This window comes from Urtica dioica, chromosome 12 (assembly GCF_054948205.1).
Source record: "Urtica dioica subsp. dioica isolate 48M chromosome 12, U.dioica_male_clone48M_v1_H2, whole genome shotgun sequence".
Taxonomy (NCBI): Eukaryota; Viridiplantae; Streptophyta; class Magnoliopsida; order Rosales; family Urticaceae; genus Urtica; species Urtica dioica.
In genome coordinates this window covers 3,389,020-3,415,091 of record NC_142767.1, presented here as the reverse complement: position 1 = coordinate 3,415,091, position 26,072 = coordinate 3,389,020, and the positions used below count along the sequence as shown (strand labels likewise).

Here is a 26,072-nt window from a genome sequence, read left to right as displayed (position 1 = left end):
CTTCTCGACCACCCCGCCAGCCACCACCCGACTGCATCTCAACCACCAGGCTGACCAAGGCTCACGGCCAAAAATAACCCCCAAAGCCCAATATTCCTCTAAGACCAACACATATAAATACCCATCTCCATTCATTCTCAAAGTAAGTTTTTCTCGACATATAAAATCTATGCCTCTCTCTCACCTTACTTTCTCTCATTGGATACATTTTTCACCCTCAACACTCAAAACGAGACATTAGCCACCTTCCCCACCTCAACTAATGTTCAGCGTCGGAGCGGGTCCCAGGGAAAATCCATCCGCATTGCTCTAGGTCACGTTTCTCATTTTATTAGGTGAAGATTACGACGAACACGAAAAATGCGAAGAACAAAACGAACATGAAGAACGCGAAGAGCATCACAAACACGAAGACAAACCATTGACGAGACGAATAGATGTTAGTCATACTGCTAATAATAGACGAAAAAATAATAGACACATTGCATAATATTGAATAAACAATAAGAAAAACCCAATTAATAATGCAATATGGAGACATGAAATAAAAATTAAAACAAATAAACTAAAATAAATAAACCGGATATCACCAAGAAATCAGTATAGAAAGGGAAAAGGAGAACGCCGTTGGAGCTTATTCGTCAATATTCTTAAATCGTAATTGCTCTCCCACTGATGCTAGAATAACTTGAGCAACATACAACGGCGAATTTGAACTATGCCAAAACACTACCACCACGACAATAGAATTGAGGGGAAGGTTAGAATGAAATTATGTTTGTTTGTTTCAGCCACAAGCTCTTAGCTTTGCTTTCTTTTCTCTCCTCAATGAGGTAAAATCGTTGAGGACAATTTTCAGCCCTTGCACAATGAATATGGTTTTAAGGAACATCTAAGCCATCAAAGTGTGTTAATTTTGCACTTAAACGTTCAGGCTAAGTACATGGTATAATCAACCCATCATTGCACTTAAACAACCATTTGTAACATAAAACATTAATGAAGGAAAACAGCCCAAAACAAATTTAGATTTAGCCAATCCAACCAGCCAGCCAGCTCGGCTCAGCTTGGCTTGGCTGCCCGACCAGATGATGGAGGTGGCACGTGTGTGTGGTGATGAGTGCGTTTTATATGTGCGAATCCACTCTCTTTCGGCTTGAATCTAGCTTGTTCTTAAGTGTATTTGACAGCTATTTCGAGGTTTTCATGAGAATTTCAAATTTGGGTGCATAATCGAGTGCCGGGACAACATTGAAGCTATTTTGGAGCTATCGTAAGTCAATACATAGAAAAACGGCACCTTATAGACGAAGTCAAAAATAGAAGCGAAAAGTCAACTTTCACCGCGCGCGGTGACTTTGAGCGCGGCTTGGTGAAATGACTGCAACACACTGTGCTCAAACACGTTGTTGAGCGCATCACGGTGAATATTAAGCGCGACGCGCTGGATTCCTACGCGGCGTGATGAAGACGTTTCCAGACTCTATAATTACCCTTTTTAGCGCATCTGGGCCATTGGACTTCATTCAAAGGTCTAGATGGCTCCAAAAATCACCCTTAGACTTACATACTAAAAAATTGTAACCTAAAAACACACTAACTTTTATTCTAGTTTTTCATAGTGTTTAATTACTTTGGAGAGCTTCTGGAGATGAGAAAAAATGTTCTTCATTGGAATCGACGCATCCGACGAGACTTAGGAACTCTATTTCACGTGTTCTTCTTCCTTCTTCCTTTCTTTTTATTGTTAGTTGCTTTTAAATATTGTTGAGCATCAACTTAGTTATTATGAAATCTTTTTTTCTTTCTTCGTTCATGTAAATGTTTTCAATTATTATGCTTTGTTTATTGATGATCATGGGCATCATTCGAGGCTACCGGGGGGGGGGGGGGGGGGGGGGGGGGGCATTGTGCCAAGTGGAAAGGAAATTCACTAATCAATAAGTAGTCAATAGTACAACTGTTGGAATTGATCTAGGGTTTAAGAAAAAGTTTAACGCTTCGGTAAGCGGCGGAATTTTAAAAAATTTCTTTTTCAAGTAAAACAGTTTTTACTAACCTAGACAAAGAGCAATCACATGTAAATAAAAAGTAATATCAGCATAGAAGTTTACTAACCTTTTTAGACGCTTGAACGTTGAGAAGCTTTTGGAAAACGGTTACAATGTTCGTCTCCCCTCGCAGCACGTCTCTCTTCCTTCCTCGGCAACTCGAGCAACCACGAAAGTTTCTATCACTAAATCACTCGAGAGAAAAAGAATCAGTGAGTGGGCACTTTTAAAATACTACGACTTAAGAACGAGTCTTGAAGTCGCAGAGCTAAACACTAGGTCAAATGAGGACCTACGTGCCAAAACAATAAAACGAAATTGTCTAGAGAGAGGGAGGAGAGGGGCGGCCAAGCTAGAGAGAGAAGCTCTCAATCTCTAAAACTTGGGATGAATGAAATGTGAAGAATAAGGCTCCTATTTATAGGAGAGGTCTCACCTTCAATAAGGTAGTTTCCTCTTCTATAGAATATCACATATTCATGAGCCAATTTCCTCTTTTCCTCTATGAGATACTCGGCCAAGGCAGCCTTCTAGAAGGCTTGGATTTGTTTCCTTTTTTGTTCCTTGCCTTGCCTTGACTCTACTTGGGCGCCTACCTCATTTCCTCTTAGGGGAAATTTGTTTCCTCTTTTCTTTTGGCAAGTATCTTGATACATTTATGCACAAAATATTCTCTCTTTCTCTTGGGTATTTGGGCGCCTATTTCAATCTAGAAAAGGCTTCTAGAAGCTTTTCCATTTGTTCATGACAATATGAAAAATGCCCATTAAGAATTTTCAATAAAATTCTTATGAAATGAAATTAATCCACAAGGCCCAATAATCAAGTCATGGCCGAGTGTTATTGAGTCATCAAATGACCTTATCAAAAAATTTATTGACATTCATTTCATCCTATGTCTCAAAAGACAAAAATACCCTTTTGACTATTTTCGTTCTTGTTTTGACTTAGCTTCCAGTTTAACTATTCATACTCGATGTGATTCGTGACAGTGACCTCATGGATCCAAATGAACAAAGCTTGAGCTAAAATACTTGGACTCAAAAGTTCACAAACCTTTTCCAAGTTTAGATTAATGTCAACAGACTCCACTAAAGAGTTGACACTGAAAATCTCTCGGTTCAAATGAATTTATTTTCTACTCAAGAATTCAACCTAATTGTAATGAGTGAATCCACAGAATATTATCAGTATTTACCCTTCATGAATATCATCAGCTAGTCGGGATTTACAAAATTACCATTTTACCCTTCTAGCTGTTATTTCCTCAACTCCTTTGTCGCTTGTGAATAAGTTAGAAACAATGTATTGACGAGGAGCTAACAAGTCACGTTGTTTCATCCAAAAGAGTCAAGACTCAATTTGGACACTGGCCAGTTCATTTATTCACACTCCAAGGAACAAAGCATGAAGTGATATATATTGCATTTCAGCAATCTTGTACATGAATTCCATATCTATGAGAACTTCTCAAAGTTACTCATGACATTCTCACAACTTAGTACTTCACCAATAGGCCTTGTTCGGAATCACATAGTGAGTCCGAACTCTGACTTTCTCAAATGAGAATACTAAGGTGTGAAATGACATGTCTCATTTCAGGATTAAGGTAAACACGATGCAATTCATACGTAGTGACTTCGAGACATAAGAGGTTAAATGGTTTGTTCTTATCTTGTGTCTAGAAGTGCACTGGTCAATTCAGTACCTTCGGAAGATACCTAGAAGAACTATAGAGTCTCAAACTCTCAATGCCCCATAACCAGACATCATAGATTCTCCTAACAATCATACTGAGGTCAATAGTCCTTTGACCCTTAGATTGCGAATATATCGTTTTAAGCAAACTACGAAGAGTTTGTTCATGCAAATCTACATTTATTTAATCGTGTTAGCGTGTTACAATTAAGAACCGACTCATTCATTGAGATCCAAATCCTATTTGAATCGTATCTAAATCATTTCATGTTTCGTGTTTGGACCAAGCTGCTATCCCTACGGCTGACCGGACGGCGACGACGAGCTTGTGTTGTGGACTTGGGCTTACCTGAGCCCTTGGCCCTCTACAAAATTGCATTGGGAACCCAATTTTTTTTGGAACAAATTAGTTATATAATCTCACACATTTTTCAATTCTCATTTCATTTGGGACTCTTATGCACAATCAACCACAATACATACAATTTTTTTTAGATTTTTATTTTTATTTTTTTTCAACACTCTTTGAGCATTAATTTCTCATTCATCTTAGCTCGATTTTGACAAATAAATAACCGATCTTATACCACTTGCAACGAGAAATAAGAATCAATCAAAACATTTTAGTTTCGATGAGTGGACCCCATTTGAATATTTACTACAAATTAGTCAATACAATGATAATAGATACTCTTTAATATCATTAACCATACAAAATTTCCAACATTAGAAATCGGAAACCTCTTCCGGCAAGGAAAAGATAACGAGAAGAGAAAATTTTATTTTCGCTCCTGATTCGAATCAAAGATGATTTTAAGTGTTGACCAAAATACTAACATTAACAGTAACATTTCTCCTCTAGTGAGCATGTGTTGGGCACTTACGCAGATTTGCCTAGTTAAGTTCGAGGGTTGATAACAGAAAAAAGTAGAAACATTCAAATTGTTGCAGTAATTTTAACATAATATAAATCTTAGTGGTGGATTCAGTAGACGCCAGTAATTTGAAGAGAATATTATGCATCGTCTCGAGTAAAATAAAAAATTGAACTAGATGTAAGGAATGCAAAAGGTAAAATTAAGATTTCTTAAAAAAAAAAAAAAAACAGGGGGTAATATAAGATAAAGAAAGAAAATAAGCAAGAGAAAGAGAAGGAACGAAGTGGAAGCAATGCCAGCATTGAGCTACAATCCAGTGCTTCTCACGCACCTGACGAACCCTGAACCTCATCGTCTCGGTCCACATTACCGACCTAGTTTCGTCTTCGTCCGTACCGTCAATGGGTCTCGACCCTTGTTGCGCGGTAGCCATGGCCGTTGGGAGTGTCTTCCAAAGCCCAAAGTGACTCCAGAGACGAAACAGCAACAAGAAGAAGAAGACGATGAAGATTTTGTGCTACTCGCGAAAATGAAAAGTCCTTTCAATGACATCATGATCGTCGACTCTCCATCATCCAGAATGTTACTTCTTGACACTTCCTGTAAATAATTTATTTACCACATTTCAAATTCTTTTGTTTTGGTTTCTAAAAGCTACTAAAATTTATTTATTTTATTGCAGTTTGTGTTCATAGTGTTCTTTACAAAGGAAAGAAATGGTCTGACTCTTACTGGGTATGTAAATCTCTTCGTTAAGGAACAGAATTATGAAATAACATTTTTTTGGCTCATGTTTTCATTTGTTTGACAGGATGAGTTTGCTAGTTTGCCTCCAATTGTTCCCAAAGGTCCGATTGCCATCCTTGGATTGGTACTAAATCTATTAAATATCTGTTAAAAAACAAAATAAAATATTTACTCAGAATCTATTTTACAAACTCGATTTTGTCAATTGTTTCAGGGTGGTGGAACTTCAGCTCATTTGATGCTTGACTTGTGGCCTGAATTGCAGCTCGAAGGCTGGGAGATTGATAAAATAGTAAGGACTTATTATATACATGGCTAAATGTTCTGATAAATATATGTGTTTATTTGTTGTATGTTCCAAAGTTTTTTTTAATTTTTATTTTTAATTTTTTTTTTATTTTTAAAATGAATTAGGTCGCTTTGTGAACAATTTATTGTGTTGTGTTCGGTAAAATAGAAGCTTGACTCCTATCAAACTAAAAAAGGCACTTAGTATCATTTGGTTTAGTATGCCAAGTCTTTTCTTAGAGAAGGGCTAAATTATATATTCAACTTACACTGAGAGCTTAACTTCACCTGAAACCAAGAAAAGTTGAGGACAAAAAAACGAGAATCACTGGACTACTTGAAATAAAAAACAATGCTTCTTTCTTGAAAAAAGAAGAAGAAGGGAGTTTTCTTATCAAAACCACAATTTAGGTGCTGATTTCCAGGAAGAACACTGTACATGACGTTTCATTGCTCTTATTTTCTTTTGTTGTATGCTTTACAAAACTCGGTATTTGTAGTTGATTGACTGTGCAAGAGATTATTTTGGTCTTGCTGATCTTGAGAAGCCGACTGAATCTGGTGGTGTACTGAATATTCACATTGGTGATGCTCTTTCTCCGTCGATCAATATTCCCGGGGGTTATGCTGGTAAGAATATTATACTTTAAAACAGTTATTGACACACTAGAGTATCTTTCGTCTAGTCTTCTAACTAGTTATGGAAGTACGTTTCAGGTATCATTGTCGACTTGTTTTCCAATGCAGATGTTTTGCCTGAATTAAAAGAGGTTTGAACCTTTCTCTGTTTACGCGTGATCATTGTCTCTTGTGAAAGCAAGGAATCGCTTGTTGAGAACAACATCTGAGATTTAAACTTGGAAAATAAAAATAAAAACACGCACAAATGCACAGTAAAAATATATCAGAATTTTGGTAGTGATCTTGAAATTCTCAATTGGAGTTATTTGAGAAGCACATATGGCAAATGATGCTTAAAAAAAAAAAATTAAAAAGACGGTAATAATCAGAGAACAAACTGTGCATTGAAACCTCTCTTTACATTTTGAGCTGGCTTTCTAAAAAAACACAAGGTTGCCTCATTGAATTGTATTGCAAGTAACTCGTAACATGTAGGATTTATTATACGGCAAACTCTTTCGTTAATGTTCTTTTTCTGGTGCAAAGGGTGTGAACTTTTACAGTTGCACTAGCACATGCTATCTGTTTGTTTTCTGTTTTCTGTATTGTTTTTTTACTTTTCATTTATGCCCTGTTTGTTTAATCGTTATGAGACAGGTCTCGACTTGGTTAAAATTAAAGAAATTGCTGATGCCTAATGGTCGGTTCATGGTGAATTGTGGCGGTACTGTTGGTGCATCTGAACAACTAACCACAGCTTCGTTAAGAAACACATCATTGGTTCAGAATTCTACAATCAAGGCGTTATCTAAAGCTTTTCCGGGTCAAGTACGTTTCTCAGTTTCTTTGTAAATCCATTTTCACATTATCATAGTACTACTATTTCTATAAATTACAAGATATTTGTGATGAATCTCTAGTCACAATTATCAGGGGACAGTTACATTGAGTTTATGAACATTAAAATCAGATTTCTGTTAACTTTGCTAGCTAGTGCTAATAAAAATACTCTTCTATTTTGTGACCGAATGCACAGTTGTGCTATGTATAAAGGTTTAAACCAAATGAATGAATTTATTTGTTTTGAGAATATGATGTGACACAGCTAAGCTGGAAAATAAAGCCCAAAGAATTCGGTGCAAATCAGATGGCGTTGACCGGACCGATGCCGGAATTGGAGTCTTGGTCGGCAATGGTCTCGGGTCCACTGAGCTCCCTCGTCAAAGACTGGTTGCCCTACCCTGAGTTTTGAGGCCAAAAAAGAAAAAAAAGAATGTCTTTCGGGTTAAGTTCGGAGAAATTTCGAGCACACACAAGGCCATGAACAGTTAACTCCGAGATTTGACTTTTTTTTTTTACTACCATTTATTTGCATATTCTCCCTTATTTGATTTTATAAAATGTTCTTGAGGAGTAATGTGCTAGCTATGTGTTCAATATGGAAATAACACAATTAAATTCATATCTACATACACATGGAAAGTTGGTTGTGCAACGATCAAGATTTAACAATCTCCACAGCAGTGTTTTTTTGTTCTTTATTCAAAATATAGGGTTTCTTGTATCACACTTCCAAATCATGATGTTATTACATGTTCATAGTTCCGAGTTTGCTCTCTTTTGAAGCTTCAACTGGACATAGGGGATGAACACTTTGCTTAGACATTAGATTATGTCCATAATCATTGATTATTAATTAGGTTAGTGTATTGTGTTTTGTAAATGCAATTTCTCGGAATACACAATCTTTTACGTCATTTAATCTGTCTGTTTGATTTGTATGTGAATTATTAATTAATAACACTCATTGGAAAAATTTCCAAGTGAAACCTGAAATTATGTTAAACAGTGGCATAGTTTCGTTGATTGATGATAAAAGTAGTAATTCATAAATCTTGTAAGTTTCTTAACATGTCACGTCAAGATAGCTTTTGAAATAGTGACTCGTTATCTTGGATCGAATCTCAAAGAATTGGACCCTTGATACTAAACATATTATCAAAGCTCATAAAGCTAAAAAACCGAGCACCAAATTAAAGATAAAATGAGATCTGATTTAAAATCATTAGTGAGCCACTATTTGTAGCTGCATGCTAAAGATTACACTCATTTTTTCTTCTAAACATAAATACAATAAGTTTTGGGATTGAAGTCCATCATATTTAACCTGTCACATCATTAGAAGTATAACATTTGTTTTAATATACTTTGCGTATTAGTGCAAGTATGCAAGGTGATTATTTAAAAAAAAAAAATCACCATTTCTCACCGATATCGTGAATAAGAAATAGTATTTTGGCTTGGCGATCGGTGAACTGGATAAAGGTTGTCTCAAACCGAGTGGCTTCTTTAAATACGACACCTCATAATACTATATTATCCTAACTTATTTTTTTTCCTCTTCTATTCGTCGTAGACTCGTGGTAATATATTTTCCTCTGGGTCGGATGTATAATATCGGCTAATTAAGTTACATTCTCGCATTCTTATAGTTCATACCATTTAAAACTTTTAAAAAACTCATAATTGACAATAATATGTTCAAGCTATATATTGACATTACAATATTATTCCAAATAAAACTCATAATTCTATAATTTAATTTCTAGCTAATCCTTCCTTTATTAGGAATATGCAGCGAGACTGATTGACTTTTGTCGCATAATATATATGGATTCCTAACCAAATCCCACTGAATATATTAATTTATTATTTATATTAAACCATATATATTAGGCAATATTAAGATAGCTATGCATAATAATGAACCGGTACCGTACTCCGTTACGCTGTATGTAAATACTATTATTGATGATATAAATGCATGCATATTTACTATTTTGATTGTTGACACCAATGATACAATACTAATAATTGACCACGACGATGATCAGCTGTACTATAGGATTCCCTTAGACATTTTAACGAGGTACAGTGTCCGTGAAGGCAACGGCACCCATATATATATATATATATATATATATATATATTTGGGTACATACTATCCATTACGTACAAACAATAATATATAATATATATCATGTGGTAATAATAAACGTATTGGAAGAGAGGGGTAATATTTGATAATTGATGAATAAAGCCATGGCCCACGGTATGGAGAGTTTCATCACCGTGTTTGACCAGCTGTACCAACATACATAATAGTATAATTTATATATATGCTAACTTACATATGTTAATATACACACATTATGTTAACAGTCAGAGAGAGAGAGAGAGAGATTGCGTGGGGATCCCTTTGAGTCTGAAATAAACGCATCCGGATCCCGGAAGCTTAATTTTGTGTGTGATATGAGTAGTATTATATGAATATAGAATATATATGTATAAAATATAATATTAGGTCAATAGAATAAGCAAAACTAGGCTTTGAATTTTGTTGTATGTGTGGGATCAGCACGTGTAAAAGCCACGCACTTTCAGGAATTTACCCTCTCATTATAATAATAGTAATCAGTCCCCCTATATTGCTATATTTTCTTTGACTAATACGTTATAATACGTTATGATCTACTACACCTTCTTCAGAGCCAAAAAAAAAAAAAAAAAAAAATCTACTACACCTTTTAAAAAAAATTCCATGAGATTTATATTACAAAAATCAAAATTAAGCTCGACGAAAAAAAAGAAAAACTCCTTAAAAAAAGCATAAAGTGAATCATAAACATAATTACAATAATACAACAAAATAAATAGATTTTAGTCTCTTTAAATAAAATATACCATCACCTACTGCCGATTGCATTCTAGGATACTTTGACCGAATATGATTCACGTTAAAAAAAAATAAATCATATATCTCAAATCTAAAGTTCAGTTTAAAAAAAGAATTTAAAACAACATTGATCAAAGATTATGATAGTATACAATAATTATATTCGTGTTTGGATTATTGAAATATAAAAATAAGAGAACAAAATAAAAAAAAAACTTCTTTTGAGACGCAATCGACCGTTATTGTTGTGCATGACGGAGACGAGCTCATAATAGTGGGGATAGTGACGAATTTGAACTCTGAACAAAGATCCCGAAGTGTAAAAAAAACTCCCTTTAGTAAAAAAATTTGGTAAAAATTGATGTAGAGATAAAAAAAGAGAAATAAATCTCTCTAGACGATCGAGAGCTCTTTGCACCCAAATTTAAAACCCAATATTTTAATGGAGGAAGTAAAAGAAGCAGCTATAATTTTTCGTGAATATATGTATAGTCTACTATACAAATCAGCCCATTTTCACTTTCTTGGTAATATTTTTATGGGTTCACTAGGAAAATAGTCAACTTAAACGTTTGACATTGTTAAATACCATAACGTTTGGTAAGTCTTAGGTAAATAGTCTTCATGTATTTATAGACGTGAATCTTAGATAAATAACTACCTTCATATATTAGGTCACGTCATTATTTACGACTATTTACCTAAGATTTATCAAACGTTGGTTATTTAACAATGTTAAACGTTTAAATTGATTATTTTTCTAATTTTTTTATTTTTAATTATTTTATTTATTTGCATTCATCATCAGCTAGCTGTTGCTGATGATGATCAAAACCCTTTATATTTGCTTGACATTCTTGCTAGCATATTTAAATAATTTTTATTTGAAATTCTACCTCGTCATTCAGCATATCTATGTTTATATATGAGGTTTATGTCTATCATTGTAATATAACCCCGTAAATTCTATATTATTCTGCAGCAAATGTTCAAATATAGAAATCTAATTTCATTTTATAAAATATGTAAGGATCATATGTTAGGTGATTTTGAATATATTCCTTCTAATTCAAAGGTCTACCTAGGGTCCCGAATCATAATTATTCCAGCTATATTCTCATATAGATTTTGCACCGGTCCAATACGCAGATTAATACCAAAAATCTAAAAAAATAAAAAAATGAAAAATGAAAAATGAGTGATACATTATTTTTTGAACAACTAAAAGGAAAACCAAATTTGTTTCCCACAAAATATATATATATATATATATATATATATATATATATATATATATATATATATATATATATATATATAAAATTGGCTACGTAAATCACCTAAACTATAAGAATTGTTTAGGTAAAGTAGAATGACAAGGTCAAGGTCATGGACGTTACATTTACTTATCAATTTCCCTTTCTAAGCATATTTTTTATTTTGATTATGATTAGATGTACATTAGGGCGTAATCATCATTATTTGATATTGCTTGCCATGATTACTTCTGAAAGGAAATACTAATTAATAGTACTATACTACTGATAATATCTAATAACTTATTCCTTCTAAATTCTCTTTTAGAATTCAAATACATCTATATCAAATGTGCACGTAACACAAATATCAATTATTTGGACAACGTTGGTATTACATTTATATTGTTATCGGTCCGTCTCGGACCGACGAGGACAAAGGTGTCACTTCGACCCGCGCGACCGGCGCGAGACCTCGGACGGCAAAACCTTGCCTCGGCCACTGGCCGGCCCAACCAACCCATGGCCGGCCCAAGGCCCAGCCAACCCATGGCCGGCCCAAGACTCAGCCGGCCAATGGCCGGCCCAGGGCCCAGCCAACCCATGGCCGGCCCAAGGCTCAGCCGGCCAATGGCCGGCCCAAGGCTCAGCTTCAGCCGGCCATGGCTGGCCCAAGGCTCAGCTTCAGCCGGCCATGGCCGACCCAAGGGTCAGCCGGCCAATGGCCGGCCGAAGGTCCAACTCCTTCACTCGGCCAATGGCCGAGTGAAACCTTCAGCCGGCCAAGCTGTTCACTTGGCCAATGGCCGAGTGAAACTTTCAGCCGGCCAGGCTGTTCACTCGGCCAATGGCCGAGTGAAACTCTCAGCCGGCCAGGCTGTTCACTCGGCCAATGGCCGAGTGAAACTCTCAGCCGGCCAGGCTGTTCACTCGGCCAATGGCCGAGTGAACCCTCCAGCAGTTTACTCGGCCAATGGCCGAGTGAACCTTCCAGCAGTTCACTCGGCCAATGGCCGAGTGAACCCTCCAGCAGTTTACTCGGCCAATGGCCGAGTGAACCTTCCAGCAGTTCACTCGGCCATTGGCCGAGTGAACCTTCAACCGGCCATGCAGTTCACTCGGCCAATGGCCGAGTGAACCTCCAAAGCAGTTCACTCGGCCATTGGCCGAGTGAACCTCAGCCGGCCCCAAGCTTTTCACTCGGCCAATGGCCGAGTGAACCTCACCACCATGTTGACTCGGCCATTGGCCGACCCAACCATTCAGGGGGTCAATGGCCGACTCAAGCTTGCTCACTCGGCCAAGGGGTCTTCAAACCACCTCTTGGCCGCCCATAAATACAAGGGTCCCTCCCTTGACCCAGGTAATCCAATTTTGAGTCCCGAAACGCTGTCGAACTCGTACTTCACTCGTTTCGCTCATCTTTGGCCTCTCACCACCTCTAAAACCTCTATATTCCACCTCAATCCTACTAATGTTGAGCGTCGGAGAGGTAAACAGTGGCACCCCCTCTGTTTTCCCTTCCTAGTTCACCTGTTCTTTACTCCTTTTCAGGTACTCTGACGAACTCAAGGGACATTCACAGCTAAGGGAAGATTCGGGATACCGAGTCCGACACGCTCGAGCCGAAGTGAGACCACTTGATCTGGCCTTGGGTCTAACCACTTTGGGCTCCTAAATAGTTGTCCGAAAAACAGCGACAACAATAGCTAAGGGACGACTTGGGATACCAAGTCCGACACGCTCGAGCCGAAGTGAGACCACTTGGTCTGGCCTTGGGTCTAACCACTTTGGGCTCCTAAATGGTTGTCCAAAAAACAGCGACAACATTTTGGCGCTAGAAGAAGGGGACCTCCCGACCTTGGCGACGCTCTCCCTTCCATTCCTCTCTCCTGCTACTTCTACGACTCTCGAGAGATGAGTCGTGTCCCCGCCACCTCCGTGGGCGCCCGAGCGACTAGCTCGAGGCACGACCTCCAAAGCTCTGCGCACCATCTTGAAGGGCAACCTCATGATAATGAGAGCCAGCCCCGAGACCCGACGAATGACCCCGAGGCCGCAGTCCGAGAGGACACGGCTCGAAGGCTCGCCGAGCTCCTAGACCATCCCGGCGTCACCGGAGCGCTCATCGCCGACCTCCTCGACTCCAACAACTACGTCGACCGTGACGAGAAAGACCCCGATTACGTGGCGAAGTCGAGAACCAGCGAGATAAACCTCGACCACGCTATTCAAGAAAGTGAACGCGCACGCACGCCTTCGAGGAGACTCCCTCAGGCGACCGCGTCAAGGCATCCACCGTCGAGCGAACAAACACATGCGCTCTCAAGGGGACACCCTCGAGAGACCGCATCGAGACGTCAAAGATCGCGCAACGCTCGAGGATGCTCAATCTCAAGGTCCAAAAAGGGACGCTCCAAGCGCGTCCAAGGCCTCCAATTGGGCGACGACACCGAAGGTCGTGGCACCCATCGAGGACGTCACCTGAACGACGTATCCTTGCCGAGGGTGATAGGGACGGCCAACGGAGACTTGAGAGACCATCTCGATTCCCGAAGGGAATCCCGTGGATGCGACTTGAGAGAGAAACTCGACGCCCGATGCGAGACCGTGAGAGAGGCTGCCTTGGGACACTAACCACCCGACGTTGCTGACCGTGCATCCAACAAAAAGCGCGATGCCACACTCACGACACCGGCCGCCGGTCCCGGCTCGCGAAAGAAGAGGCGTAGAAATGGTCAAGTCCCTAATGACCACCCTTCTCCATCCCCGAAGCAGTCCTTCGTCCCTCTCAACGCGACACCTGACAGGATCCTGAGCTTACACAGAGAGAAGTTTGGATCCCCGCCTCCGATGAAGAAGGACCCCGCAACGCGAGACAAGAACAAACGTTGCGAGTATCACCGTGATCACGGGCACACGACAATTGAATGCGACCAACTTAGGAAGCGAATTGATTCCCTAATTCGAGGTGGGGACTTCAAGGAATTCGTCGCATCTGCTAGCAAGCCATGATTGTCGCAGCTTCGACCATTAAACTCACGCCCGAACTCGCTCGACTTTGTAATCGCTTCATTTCAATTATGCAATTTTATTTTTTCAAAAAAAGGCCAAGTGCCATGACAACCTGTAACGACCCCCTTATTGCAATAAAGAGTTATCCTATACATGGCGACACACACCATTGTATACCTCCAACACGAGAGTTTCTTGTTCTTCGTCTCACAAACGCAAGAAACTCGGGGGGCTAACAGGGATCAATACCCAATCAACTAAACAACTCAAAAAGAAAAATAAAATTAAAAGCATAACAAAGTCTCAAGGGGCCGATGGTTAGGCCGGATGTCCCAGAGAGAGACGATCTACGCATTTCTCCTCGAGTTGAGTTCACTCCTCGGGTCGAGTATCGAGTCCACGAGTCGATGAGCTACTCCTCGTGCCGACTCTATACTTCTCCTCGAGTTGAGTTCACTCCTCAAGTCGAGTACCGAGTCCACGAGCCGACTAGCTACTCCTCGTGTCGACTCTACACTTCTCCTCGAGTTAAGTTCACTCCTCGAGTCGAGTACCGAGTCCACGAGCCGACTAGCTACTCCTCGTGCCGACTCTACATTTCTCCTCGAGTTGAGTTCACTCCTCGAGTCGAGTACCGAGTCCACGAGCCGACTAGCTAATCCTCGTGCCGACTCTACATTTCTCCTCGAGTTGAGTTCACTCCTCGAGTCGAGTACCGAGTCCACGAGTCAACAAGCCACTACTCGTGCCGACTCTACGTTTCTCCTCGAGTTGAGTTCACCCCTCGAGTCGAGTTCCAAGTCCACGAGTCGACAAACTACTCCTCGTGCCGGCTCTACACGACTCCTCGAGGACAGGTCCGGGTCCACGAGTCGACTAATAAGTCTTCGTGCCAGCTCTACACCTTACTGGTCCTCGAGTCGACCTTACGTGTAACTCCTCGAGTCGATTCTATTCCTCAAGTTGAGTCCCAAAATCCACGAATCAACTTGAAAGTACCCGTGTCAAGAACCTACAACTTCCTGAGTCACCAGTCAACGATAGACTCACAAGATTCAATGATAAATCTAAATGCTCTCACACAACCAACAAAAATCGCCCAAAAAGGGTAAACCAAAATTCGCTCCACGATGCTCTCGTGAGAGAAAGAATGGACCAATTGAGTCCCCAAGCGTGACGCGCTCCCCATGGCGTCGCATTCACAAAGGGCACAAGACTCGACCCCAGAGACTCAACCCGAAAACGCGACCAGTGCACTAAGGTGCCACACTCGCCGGGGGATCAAGTCTACACCTAACCCCACCTATCACACGACATGCGCAAGGGTGCCACGCTCGTGAGGTGGAATGGCCAGACAAATGTGGCACCGCGCTCGCCGCCCAGCTCGTGAGCCGAAAGGCAGCGAGTCACAAATGGGTTTCAAAGGCTTGCGTCCGCCGGACGTATCTGGTCTAGCCAGCGTCCGCGGGAAACCCGGCCACACAAATGTGGCATCGCGCTCGCCGCCCAGCTCGTGAGACGAAAGGCAGCGAGTCACAGATGGGTTTCAAAGGCTTGCGTCCGCCGGACGTATCTGGTCTAGCCAGCGTCCGCGGGAAACCCGACCACACAAATGTCGCACCGCGCTCGCCGCCCAGCTCGTGAGCCGAAAGACAACGAGTCACAAATGGGTTACAAAGGCTTGCGTCCGCCGGACGTATCTGGTCTGGCCAGCGTCCGCGGGAAACCCGGCCACACAAATGTGGCATCGCGTTCGCCGCCCAGCTCGTGAGCCGAAAGGCAGCAAGTCACAGATGGGTTTCAAAGGCTTGCGTCCGCCGGACGTATCTGGTCTAGCCAGCGTCCGCGGGAAACCTGGCCACACAAATGTGGCATCGCGCTCGCCGCCCAGCTCGTGAGCCGAAAGGCAACGAGTCACAGATGGGTTTCAAAGGCTTGCGTCCGCCGGACGTATCTAGTCTAGCCAGCGTCCGCGGGAAACCCGGCCACACAAATGTGGCATCGCGCTCGCCGCCCAGCTCGTGAGCCGAAAGACAGCAAGTCACAGATGGGTTTCAAAGGCTTGCGTCCGCCGGACGTATCTGGTCTAGCCAGCGTCCGCGGGAAACCCGGCCACACAAATGTGGCACCGCGCTCGCCGCCCAGCTCGTGAGCCGAAAGGCAGCGAGTCACAAATGGGTTTCAAACGCTTGCATCCGCCGGACGTATCTGGTCTAGCCAACGTCCGCGGGAAACCCGGCCACACAAATGTGGCATCGCGCTCGCCGCCCAGATCGTGAGCCGAAAGGCAGCGAGTCACAGATGGGTTTCAAAGGCATACGTCCACCGGACGTATCTGGTCTAGCCAGTGTCCGCGGGAAACCCGGCCACACAAATGTAGCATCGCGCTCGCCGCCCAGCTTGTGAGCCGAAAGGCAGCGAGTCACAGATGGGTTTCAAAGGCATGCGTCCACCGGACGTATCTGGTCTAGCCAACGTCCGCGGGAAACCCGGCCACGCAAATGTGGCACCGCGCTCGCCGCCAAGCTCGTGAGCCGAAAGGCAGCGAGTCACAAATGGGTTTCAAAGACCTCCGTCCGCCGGACGTATCTGGTCTAGCCAGCATCCGCGGGAAACCCGGCCACACAAATGTGGCATCGCGCTCGTCGCCCAGCTCGTGAGCCGAAAGGCAGCGAATCACAGATGAGTTTCAAAGGCTTGCGTCCGCCGGACGTATCTGGTCTAGCCAGCATCCGCGGGAAACCCGGCCACACAAATGTGGCATCGCGCTCGCCGCCCAGCTCCTGAGCCGAAAGGCAGCGAGTCACAGATGGGTTTCAAAAGCTTGCATCCGCCAGACGTATCTGGTCTAGCCAGCGTCCGCGGGAAACCCGGCCACACAAATGTGGCACCGCGCTCGCCGCCCAGCTCGTGAGCCGAAAGGCAGCGAGTCACAAATGGGTTTCAAAGGCTTGCGTCCGCCGGACGTATCTGGTCTAGCCAGCGTCCGCGGGAAACCCGGCCATACAAATGTGGCATCGCGCTCGCCGCCCAGCTCGTGAGCCGAAAGGCAGCGAGTCACAGATTGGTTTCAAAGGCTTGCGTCCGCCGGACGTATCTGGTCTAGCCAGCGTCCGTGGGAAACTCGGCCACACAAATGTGGTACCGCGCTCGCCGCCCTGCTCGTGAGCCGAAAGGCAGCGAGTCACAAATGGGTTACAAAGGCTAATGTCCGCCCGACGTATTTGGTTTGGCCAGCGTCCGCGGGAAACCCGGCCACACAAATGTGGCATCGCGCTCGCCGCCCAGCTCGTGAGCCGAAAGGCAGCGAGTCACAGATGGTTTCAAAGGCTTGCGTCCGCCGGACGTATCTAGTCTAGCCAACGTCCGCGGGAAACCCGGCCACACAAATGTGGCACCGCGCTCGCCGCCCAGCTCGTGAGCCGAAAGACAGTGAGTCACAAATGGGTTACAAAGGCTTGCGTCTGCCGGACGTATCTGGTCTGGCCAGCGTCCGCGGGAAACCCGGCCACAGAAATGTGGCATCGCGTTCGCCGCCCAGCTCGTGAGCCGAAAGGCAGCGAGTCACAGATGGGTTTCAAAGGCTTACGTCCGCCGGACGTATCTGGTCTAGCCAGCGTCCGCGGGAAACCCGGCCAAACAAATGTGCCACCGCGCTCGCCGCCCAGCTCGTGAGCCGAAAGGCAGCGAGTCACGAATGGGTTTCAAAGGCTTGCGTCCGACGGACGTATCTGGTCTAGCCAACGTCCGCGGGAAACCCGGCCACACAAATGTGGCATCGCGCTCGCCGCTCAGCTTGTGAGCCGAAAGGCAGCGAGTCACAGATGGGTTTCAAAGGCTTGCGTCCGCCGGACGTATCTGGTCTAGCCAGCGTCCGCGGGAAACCCGGCCACACAAATGTAGCATCGCGCTCGCCGCCCAGCTCGTGAGTCGAAATGCAGCGAGTCACAGATGGGTTTCAAAGGCTTGCGTCCGCCGGACGTATCTGGTCTAGCCAGCGTCCACGGGAAACTCGGCCACACAAATGTGGTACCGCGCTCGCCGCCCAGCTCGTGAGCCGAAAGGCAGCGAGTCACAAATGGGTTTCAAAGGCCTGCGTCCGCCGGACGTATCTGGTCTAGCCAGCATCCGCGGGAAACCCGGTCACACAAATGTGGCATCGCGCTCGTCGCCCAGCTCGTGAGCCGAAAGGCAGCTAGTCACAAATGGGTTTCAAAGGCTTGCGTCCGCCGGACGTATCTGGTCTAGCCAGCGTCCGCGGGAAACCCGGCCACACAAATGTGGCATCGCGCTCGCCGCCCAGCTTGTGAGTCGAAAGGCAGCGAGTCACAGATGGGTTTCAAAGGCTTGCGTTTGCCGGACGTATCTAGTCTAGCCAGCGTCCGCGGGAAACCCGGCCACACAAATGTGGCATCTCGCTCGCCGCCCAGCTCGTGAGCCGAAAGGCAGCGAGTCGCAGATGGGTTTCAAAGGCTTGGGTCCGCCGGACGTATCTGGTCTAGCCAGCGTCCGCGGGAAACCCGGCCACACAAATATGGCACCGCGCTCGCTGCCCAGCTCGTGATCCGAAAGGCAGCGAGTCACAAATGGGTTTCAAAGGCTTGCGTCCGCCGGACGTATCTGGTCTAGCCAGCGTCCGCGGGAAAACCGGTCACACGAACGTGACACCGGGGCCCCCGAGGCCCGAGTCGCGCAAATCGATTACGCCTCCACTGGTAAGTCGAGAAAATAAGACACGCACCGACACAACCGTGCGAATCGACTACGATAGTATGTCGAGAACATAAGACACGCATAAAGCCGTCCCTCGTGACGCACAAAGGCCGTCCCTCGTGACGCACAAAAGCCATCCCTCGCGACGCACAAAGGCTTGCCCTCGCGACGCACAAAGGCGACGCTCGTGACGCACAAAAGCCGTCCCTCGCGACGCACAGAGGCCATCCCTCGCGACGCACAGAGGCTTTCCCTCGGGATGCATTAAAAGCCCATTTGCGGCACGCTCGCAAACCCGAGAGCATTCGTCCCGCGTCCGCACGCCGGCGTTAGCATTGAGTTTCCACTCGACCTACGCTCGACCGAAAACTCGGGGGGCTAATGTTATCGGCCCGTCTCGGACCGACGAGGACAAAGGTGTCACTTCGACCCGCGCGACCGGCGCGAGGCCTCGGACGGCGAAACCTTGCCTCGGCCACTGGCCGACCCAACCAATCCATGGTCGGCCCAAGGCCCAGCCAACCCATGGTCGGCCCAAGGCTCAGCCGGCCAATGGCCAGCCCAGGGCCCAGCCAACCCATTGCCGGCCCAAGGCTCAGCCGGCCAATGGCCAGCCCAAAGGTCAGGTTCAGTCGGCCATGGCCGACCCAAGGGTCAGCCGGCCAATGGCTGGCCGAAGGTCCAACTCCTTCACTCGGCCAATGGCCGAGTGAAACCTTCAGCCGGCCAGGCTGTTCACTCGGCCAATGGCCGAGTGAAACTCTCAGCCGGCCAGGCTATTCACTAGGCCAATGGCCGAGTGAAACTCTCAGCCGGCCAGGCTGTTCACTCGGCCAATGGCCGAGTGAACCCTCCAGCAGTTCACTCGGCCAATGCCCGAGTGAACCTTCCAGTAGTTCATTCGGCCATTGGCCGAGTGAACCTTCAACCGGCCATACAGTTCATCGGCCAATGGCCGAGTGAACCTCCAAAGCAGTTCACTCGGCCATTGGCCGAGTGAACCTCAGCCGGCCCCAAGCTTTTCACTCGGCCAATGGCCGAGTGAACCTCACCACCATGTTCACTCGGCCATTGGCCGACCCAACCATTCAGGGGGTCAATGGCCGACTCAAGCTTGCTCACTCGGCCAAGGGGTCTTCAAACCACCTCTTGGCCGCCCATAAATACAAGGGTCCCTCCCTTGACCCAGGTAATCCAATTTTGAGTCCCGAAACGCTGTCGAACTCGTACTTCACTCGTTTCGCTCATCTTTGGCCTCTCACCACCTCTAAAACCTCTATATTCCACCTCAATCCTACTAATGTTGAGCGTCGGAGAGGTAAACAGAGGCACCCCCTCTGTTTTCCCTTCCTAGTTCACCTGTTCTTTACTCCTTTTCAGGTACTCTGACGAACTCAAGGGACATTCACAGCTAAGGGAAGACTCGGGATACCGAGTCCGACACGCTCGAGCCGAAGTGAGACCACTTGGTCTGACCTTGGGTCTAACCACTTTGGGCTCCTAAATAGTTGTCCGAAAAACAGCTACAACAATAGCTAAGGGACGACTTGGGATACCAAGTCCGACACGCTCGAGCCGAAGTGAGACCACTTGGTCTGGCCTTGGGTCTAACCACTTTGGGCTCCTAAATGGTTGTCCAAAAAACAGCGACAACATATATTTTAATAATAGAACACAAATTTTGTTATAAAATGAAACTATTTCGTAACTTATAAAAGTAGATGATCATGTAAATTAAATTTCCTTTTTGGTCAATATATTATAAGCAGTTTGAATGAGTTTATATAATAAATAAATAAATAATAAAAAAGTTTAAGTATGGTCCAATGTAATTATTTGCGTGGCCTATCTATTGGTCAAACTCTATATCCGGTGAGTTTGTTTTGGAACTTATGTGGTCGAATCTAAATTGATGCAAAAAAAAAAAAATATATGTGGTCAAAATCCTAACCTAAGTGTGAAAAAAAATAAAATCAAAGATGTGAGCGAAATACGCAGGCAGGAGGAGGAAATTAAGCTTTAAATTCTAACAGCCTAGGGGAACAAATAGAGAAGCAAATATATAATAAACCGGGATATGATACAAACAAAATATGGTATTCATTTTCAACTCTATAAAGTGACTCTTAAATCACACAAAGAAACAAAAGCTAAAATGCTTTATTCTTCTTTGACTCTTGACCATCTGACATGTAAATAGATCGTTACATAGATATTGAATGTGATAGATAAAGACGGAAACTATAGTCCATTGATGTTAAATGAGCAGATATCTGTAATAAATAAATAATACAAGCTGCATATTTAATATATAGTAGTACAGTAAAATGTTAGATTGGGTATAATTTATAACCATGTACATACATATTTTTCATCTTTATGAGGCGGTATTGAGGAAAAAGGTCTCACATTCAACGGCATTTATCAAAACTCTTTTCACAATCATATAATTTATTTTCATGTTCAAATATTTATTTTCTTAATGAGAACCCGACATCACGCCCACCCCCCTATAACTTGTTTCAATGTACAAAATTTCCTTCATTTCCCTTCCTTCGCTACTTTTTATTTTTATTTTTTTATGATTTCACATAATCTTTACAATTTTTTTTTCCTCTCACCGAAATTACTAGCCATTGTCAGTCTTATGAAGAAATATTGTCTATTTGCATTTATCGTGTCTGAAAAGTTTATGGGTTTGATATATTAATCTCTATTATTTTTTATGACTAAATAATCCTTGAACTTTGAAACTTAACATATGTGACAATTTTACCTAATTCCCATCACTTTTTCTTTTTACATAATACCAAGTCTACGATCTTTGCGGCTTTTTATTTTTTTTTAGGACAAAATGATCGATTCATGTGATTTTACACTAAATGTTGTCTATTAGCAATATGTATCCAATGTAATTAATCTTTGTATTGTCCACCAATTGGAGTCCTTATTATTTTTTTTTTTTTTGTATTATGTTATCCTGAATGATAAGGTCAACTGGTTCACGCTATAGATTTTATCCAAAAATAAACAATGAAAGTTAAGACAAAAAAAAACTATATGTCAAATTTTCAAAATTCATAGACGGTAGGCTTTAAGAAAAATAGGCAGCAGTTACGACACGTCGTAAAGTGTTAAAATCACGTGTAATATGGCTCAAGCACAGCGTTTTTTTTTTTTTTTTTTTTTGTTTGTGGTCAGGAGTTCGAGCTAGTACAGTTGAAATGTGCAACTGATATATGATCATGCAGATATGAGATCTAATTAGTCATTTTTTTACATACTATTTATCGATGGTTATACTATACAGTTCATCTCGCTAGAACCATAAATAAATTAACCCTTTTTTTTTTTTTTTACAAAAAATTAGAAAAATAACCAATTTAAACGTTTTATATTGCTAAATAGCCAATATTTGATAAATAGTCATAAATGATGACGTGACTTAATATGACAATGACTATTTATTTAATATTTACGTTTATAAATATATAAAATTGGTTATTTATCTATTATTTATCAAACTTTGACTATTTAGCAATTTCCAACGTTTAAATAGATTATTTTGCTAAATTACCTTTTTTTTTACCACTAAATGAATCCCTATAAGTATTCATACCTTTCTTTTACATCTTTTTTATTTGGATTCAGAAAATAATATTTTAATAACTAAGAGTGAATATAGTATTATTGTTTCCTTGTCTTTATTTCTGTGCCCATTTCCTTTGAGCCAGCAATACGGCACTGATCCACATCTCTCTCTCTCTCTCTCTAGAAATGTGTCTTTAAACCAAGTCCAACACATCGTGCCCTTGAAGCCAAGAAGTGTTAAACCATATCTGTCGGCCTAATTTCTGAGAGGCTCTTTGTCATTCAAGAAAACCCTAATTAATCACCTGCTTCAAATTCTCTCCAGGTTTGCTATATTTCTTAAACTCCCATCTACCCCGTTCCTCTTCTTATTCTCTTTATCTTTCCCGCTGTATATTTTTTGTTTTTCTTGAGCTTATCGTTGTAGCTAATATTCTTGTCTCTTTCACTAATATTACAGTAGTTATTTCGACATAGACTACATCTGAGGATTTACATACACATCTCGTTTTTAGTACACATACATGTTCGCGTGTAGCTTTGTTCTTAGTTCAGTTTCTTAGTTCGTGATCTCTAGAGCTAAAGACAAACAAGAGAAGCACTCTATGGAGTACTTGCATGGATTAGTAATAAGGGCATCTATACTTTGGCCTTCTTGTCACAACTAGAACCATAACATAATAATGAAGCCATATACACCGTACTACATTTGAAACCCTACTTCGAGAACATTTTCAAGGGTTTCATTGAAGTTCTTACTTATGGTAAGCTTATTGCAAGTCAGGCCAAGCTAAAAGGTTTTATCACCTGTGTATCCTAGTTAAATTTGAGGCCTTATGTTTATTCATCAATATTTCCATTTTATATACTTGTACACATGCATGGTATAGCAAATAGGTGCACATAATACTAGGTACCCAGATATGTAGACTACATAAGTTCCAAGAAATATGCGTATTCTTTTTATCCCCTGATCAGAATTATATATCCATATAATCTTCTATATTTATGAAACCGTTGCTGAATCTCATAATGTACCTTGTTTATTGAATTGCGAGAGTCGATTAATATAAATTTAAATAATGGCTTCAATTTTTATATGCAGAAGATTGTTATTCATATAAATAATATATGGATCCAAGACATCAATTTGTGTGTCCTGACGATGAATTTCTTACACAGGAGTAATTAGTAATTAAAGTATAAATTAAAAAGAGAAGCAAAAATGAATATGGGGGGAAGCGGAAACGGACAACTAACAGTGCCACCAGGGTTTAGATTCCACCCAACAGACGAGGAGCTGCTCTACTATTACCTCCGCAAGAAGGTCTCCTTCGAAGCCATCGATCTCGACGTCATCCGAGAAATCGATCTCAACAAGCTCGAACCTTGGGACCTCAAAGGTAATACGATTATATATATATATATATATATATATATATATATATATATATATATATCCTCTTTTATTTGCTAGTTAGTTGTGTCACTAATCTTTCTTTTTTTTGGTATTGTTGTTGTGGTGTAGAGAAATGCCGGATCGGGTCGGGGCCGCAAAACGAGTGGTATTTCTTCAGCCACAAGGACAAGAAGTACCCGACGGGGACGAGGACGAACCGGGCCACAGCGGCCGGGTTTTGGAAGGCGACGGGGAGGGACAAGGCCATCCACCTCAGCGACGCTAAGAGGATCGGGATGAGGAAAACCCTAGTTTTCTACACCGGCCGCGCTCCTCACGGCCACAAGACTGACTGGATCATGCACGAGTACCGCCTCGATGACAACGACACCAACAACTCCGATCACGTTCAGGTACTTAATTTATAGTAGCTTTCTATCATTGTGTATAAACTCTCAAAACTGATCATTCTAATGTCAGTATCTTAGGTTTAGGCCTGTTTGTGGAGTTTCGTCTCAAAATCCATTGTGTTTTTCTCTATGCGTGCTTTTGCGTTTTATTTTTTGAAAATAGAAATAAAGTAGAAGTTAGCCAATCACCTCTTCGTTATTTAAAGGTCATTTTCTTAAACTAATTATTAACCCCTCTCTTTAGGCATTGTGTTTCATATTACACCATTCAAATAAAGTAAGATTATGTACTATTTAATCTGATGAGAGTGATATTTGTATGAGCAGGAAGATGGTTGGGTTGTGTGTAGAGTGTTCAAGAAGAAGAACCATATCAGAGGTAATTGCAATGGTGGTGGTGGTGCTAGTTTCCAACAAGAAATCGGTGGTATCAACAATCAAGAAGGCAATAATAACATCTCCTACAACAACATGAATCCACACATGAAGGCAAGTGCTCCAATATCACTAGAACATCATCATCAACAAGCTCTCTATGATCATCATCATCATCATAACAACACGAGTAATAGTGCTCCTTTTGATGCCTCAATGCACCTCCCACAGCTGTACACCGTCCCCGATGAGCCCTCCTCCGTCCCGACCCCGTTCAACCTCCACTCCACTCATCACAACCTTCTCACTCTCACCTCTGATCACCGCCCTTTCAATGGCGGAGATTGGACCTTCCTTGACAAACTCCTCAATAACAACAACAGTCACCACCACCACCACCAAAGCAACAACCTGATTCATCATCATCAAGCCGCCAAGTGTCACCCTTCATCGTCATCCGATCATCATCCCGCTCCTACAGCTTCAACCCAGACACTCTTCCCGTTTCAGTACCTCGGCTGCGAGACTGATATTTTGAAGTTTAATAAGTAGTAGGGTTTATAATACATATATAGAGAAAGAGAGAGAGAGAGAGAGGGAGAGAGAGAGAGAGAGAGAGAGAGAGAGAGAGAGAGAGAGAGAGAGAGAGAAAGGACGATCATATATATATATATATATATATATATATATATATATATATATATATATATATCTATCTATATGATATTACACGTTCTCTGTATATGTATAATAATGGTTGGGAAGTTTTTTATTTTATGAAATCGACATCATCAAAAACTTCAATGTAATATTATCCTCTACTTTTTTTCTTCTAGATATATTTAATTTAAAGTTGTTGGATTTCTTTTTTGGGAATTATAGTTTTAAAATGTATATATGAACTACGTTCATATTCTTATTAATTTTATTTTCTTTTGAATTTGATATATATATATATATATATATATATATATATATATATATATATATATATATATATATTTCTGATAGTTATGATGCATATTCGGTGTTAATATATCGATCGGTAGTCTCATATATGCTTCTTAGTTATTAATAAGTCACACCCGTCATTATATATAGGGGCGGCTAGGTATCTAGCCCAAATTGACCCCCTCTATTAAAATTATAGCCCAACTATCACAAAATTTAAGTAAGTAGCCCAATCCACTACCAAACAATTTAATATTCCTATATTACCCTTAGTTCAAATAATAGAGCACAAAACACAATTCCCTCATTCGAAACAAACCTCTCCGCCAAACGAATTTCTTTT

The 26,072-nt window shown here is 42.2% G+C and overlaps 2 protein-coding genes across 5 annotated transcripts; both read left to right on the top strand.

Annotated features, from left to right (window-relative positions):
• The first annotated feature begins 4,697 nt into the window (after window positions 1–4,697).
• LOC149378667 (uncharacterized) lies at window positions 4,698–7,878 on the top strand. Of its 2 annotated transcripts, none has more exons than XM_089602344.1 (8): window positions 4,698–5,229; window positions 5,310–5,362; window positions 5,439–5,498; window positions 5,589–5,666; window positions 6,211–6,292; window positions 6,380–6,432; window positions 6,941–7,111; window positions 7,389–7,878. In XM_089602344.1, exons 1-8 carry the CDS (start codon window positions 4,920–4,922, stop codon window positions 7,533–7,535), a joined length of 954 nt encoding a protein of 317 aa, XP_089458470.1. In that variant the 5' UTR covers window positions 4,698–4,919; the 3' UTR covers window positions 7,536–7,878. The 2 variants fall into 2 exon arrangements, with proteins under 2 accessions (XP_089458470.1, XP_089458469.1); XM_089602343.1 differs by having other exon boundaries at window positions 6,163–6,292.
• Window positions 7,879–22,866: 14,988 nt separating this feature from the next.
• On the top strand, window positions 22,867–25,589 carry LOC149378666 (NAC domain-containing protein 76-like). 3 transcript variants are annotated; one of them, XM_089602878.1, is made up of 5 exons: window positions 22,867–22,919; window positions 23,777–23,997; window positions 24,123–24,406; window positions 24,731–24,892; window positions 25,010–25,589. In XM_089602878.1, the coding sequence occupies exons 2-5, from the start codon at window positions 23,820–23,822 to the stop codon at window positions 25,328–25,330; spliced, it is 945 nt and encodes a 314-aa protein (XP_089459004.1). In that variant the 5' UTR covers window positions 22,867–22,919; window positions 23,777–23,819; the 3' UTR covers window positions 25,331–25,589. The 3 variants fall into 3 exon arrangements, with proteins under 3 accessions (XP_089459004.1, XP_089459002.1, XP_089459003.1); XM_089602876.1 differs by having other exon boundaries at window positions 24,731–25,589; XM_089602877.1 differs by lacking the exon at window positions 22,867–22,919 and adding an exon at window positions 23,277–23,358 and having other exon boundaries at window positions 24,731–25,589.
• Window positions 25,590–26,072: the final 483 nt, after the last annotated feature.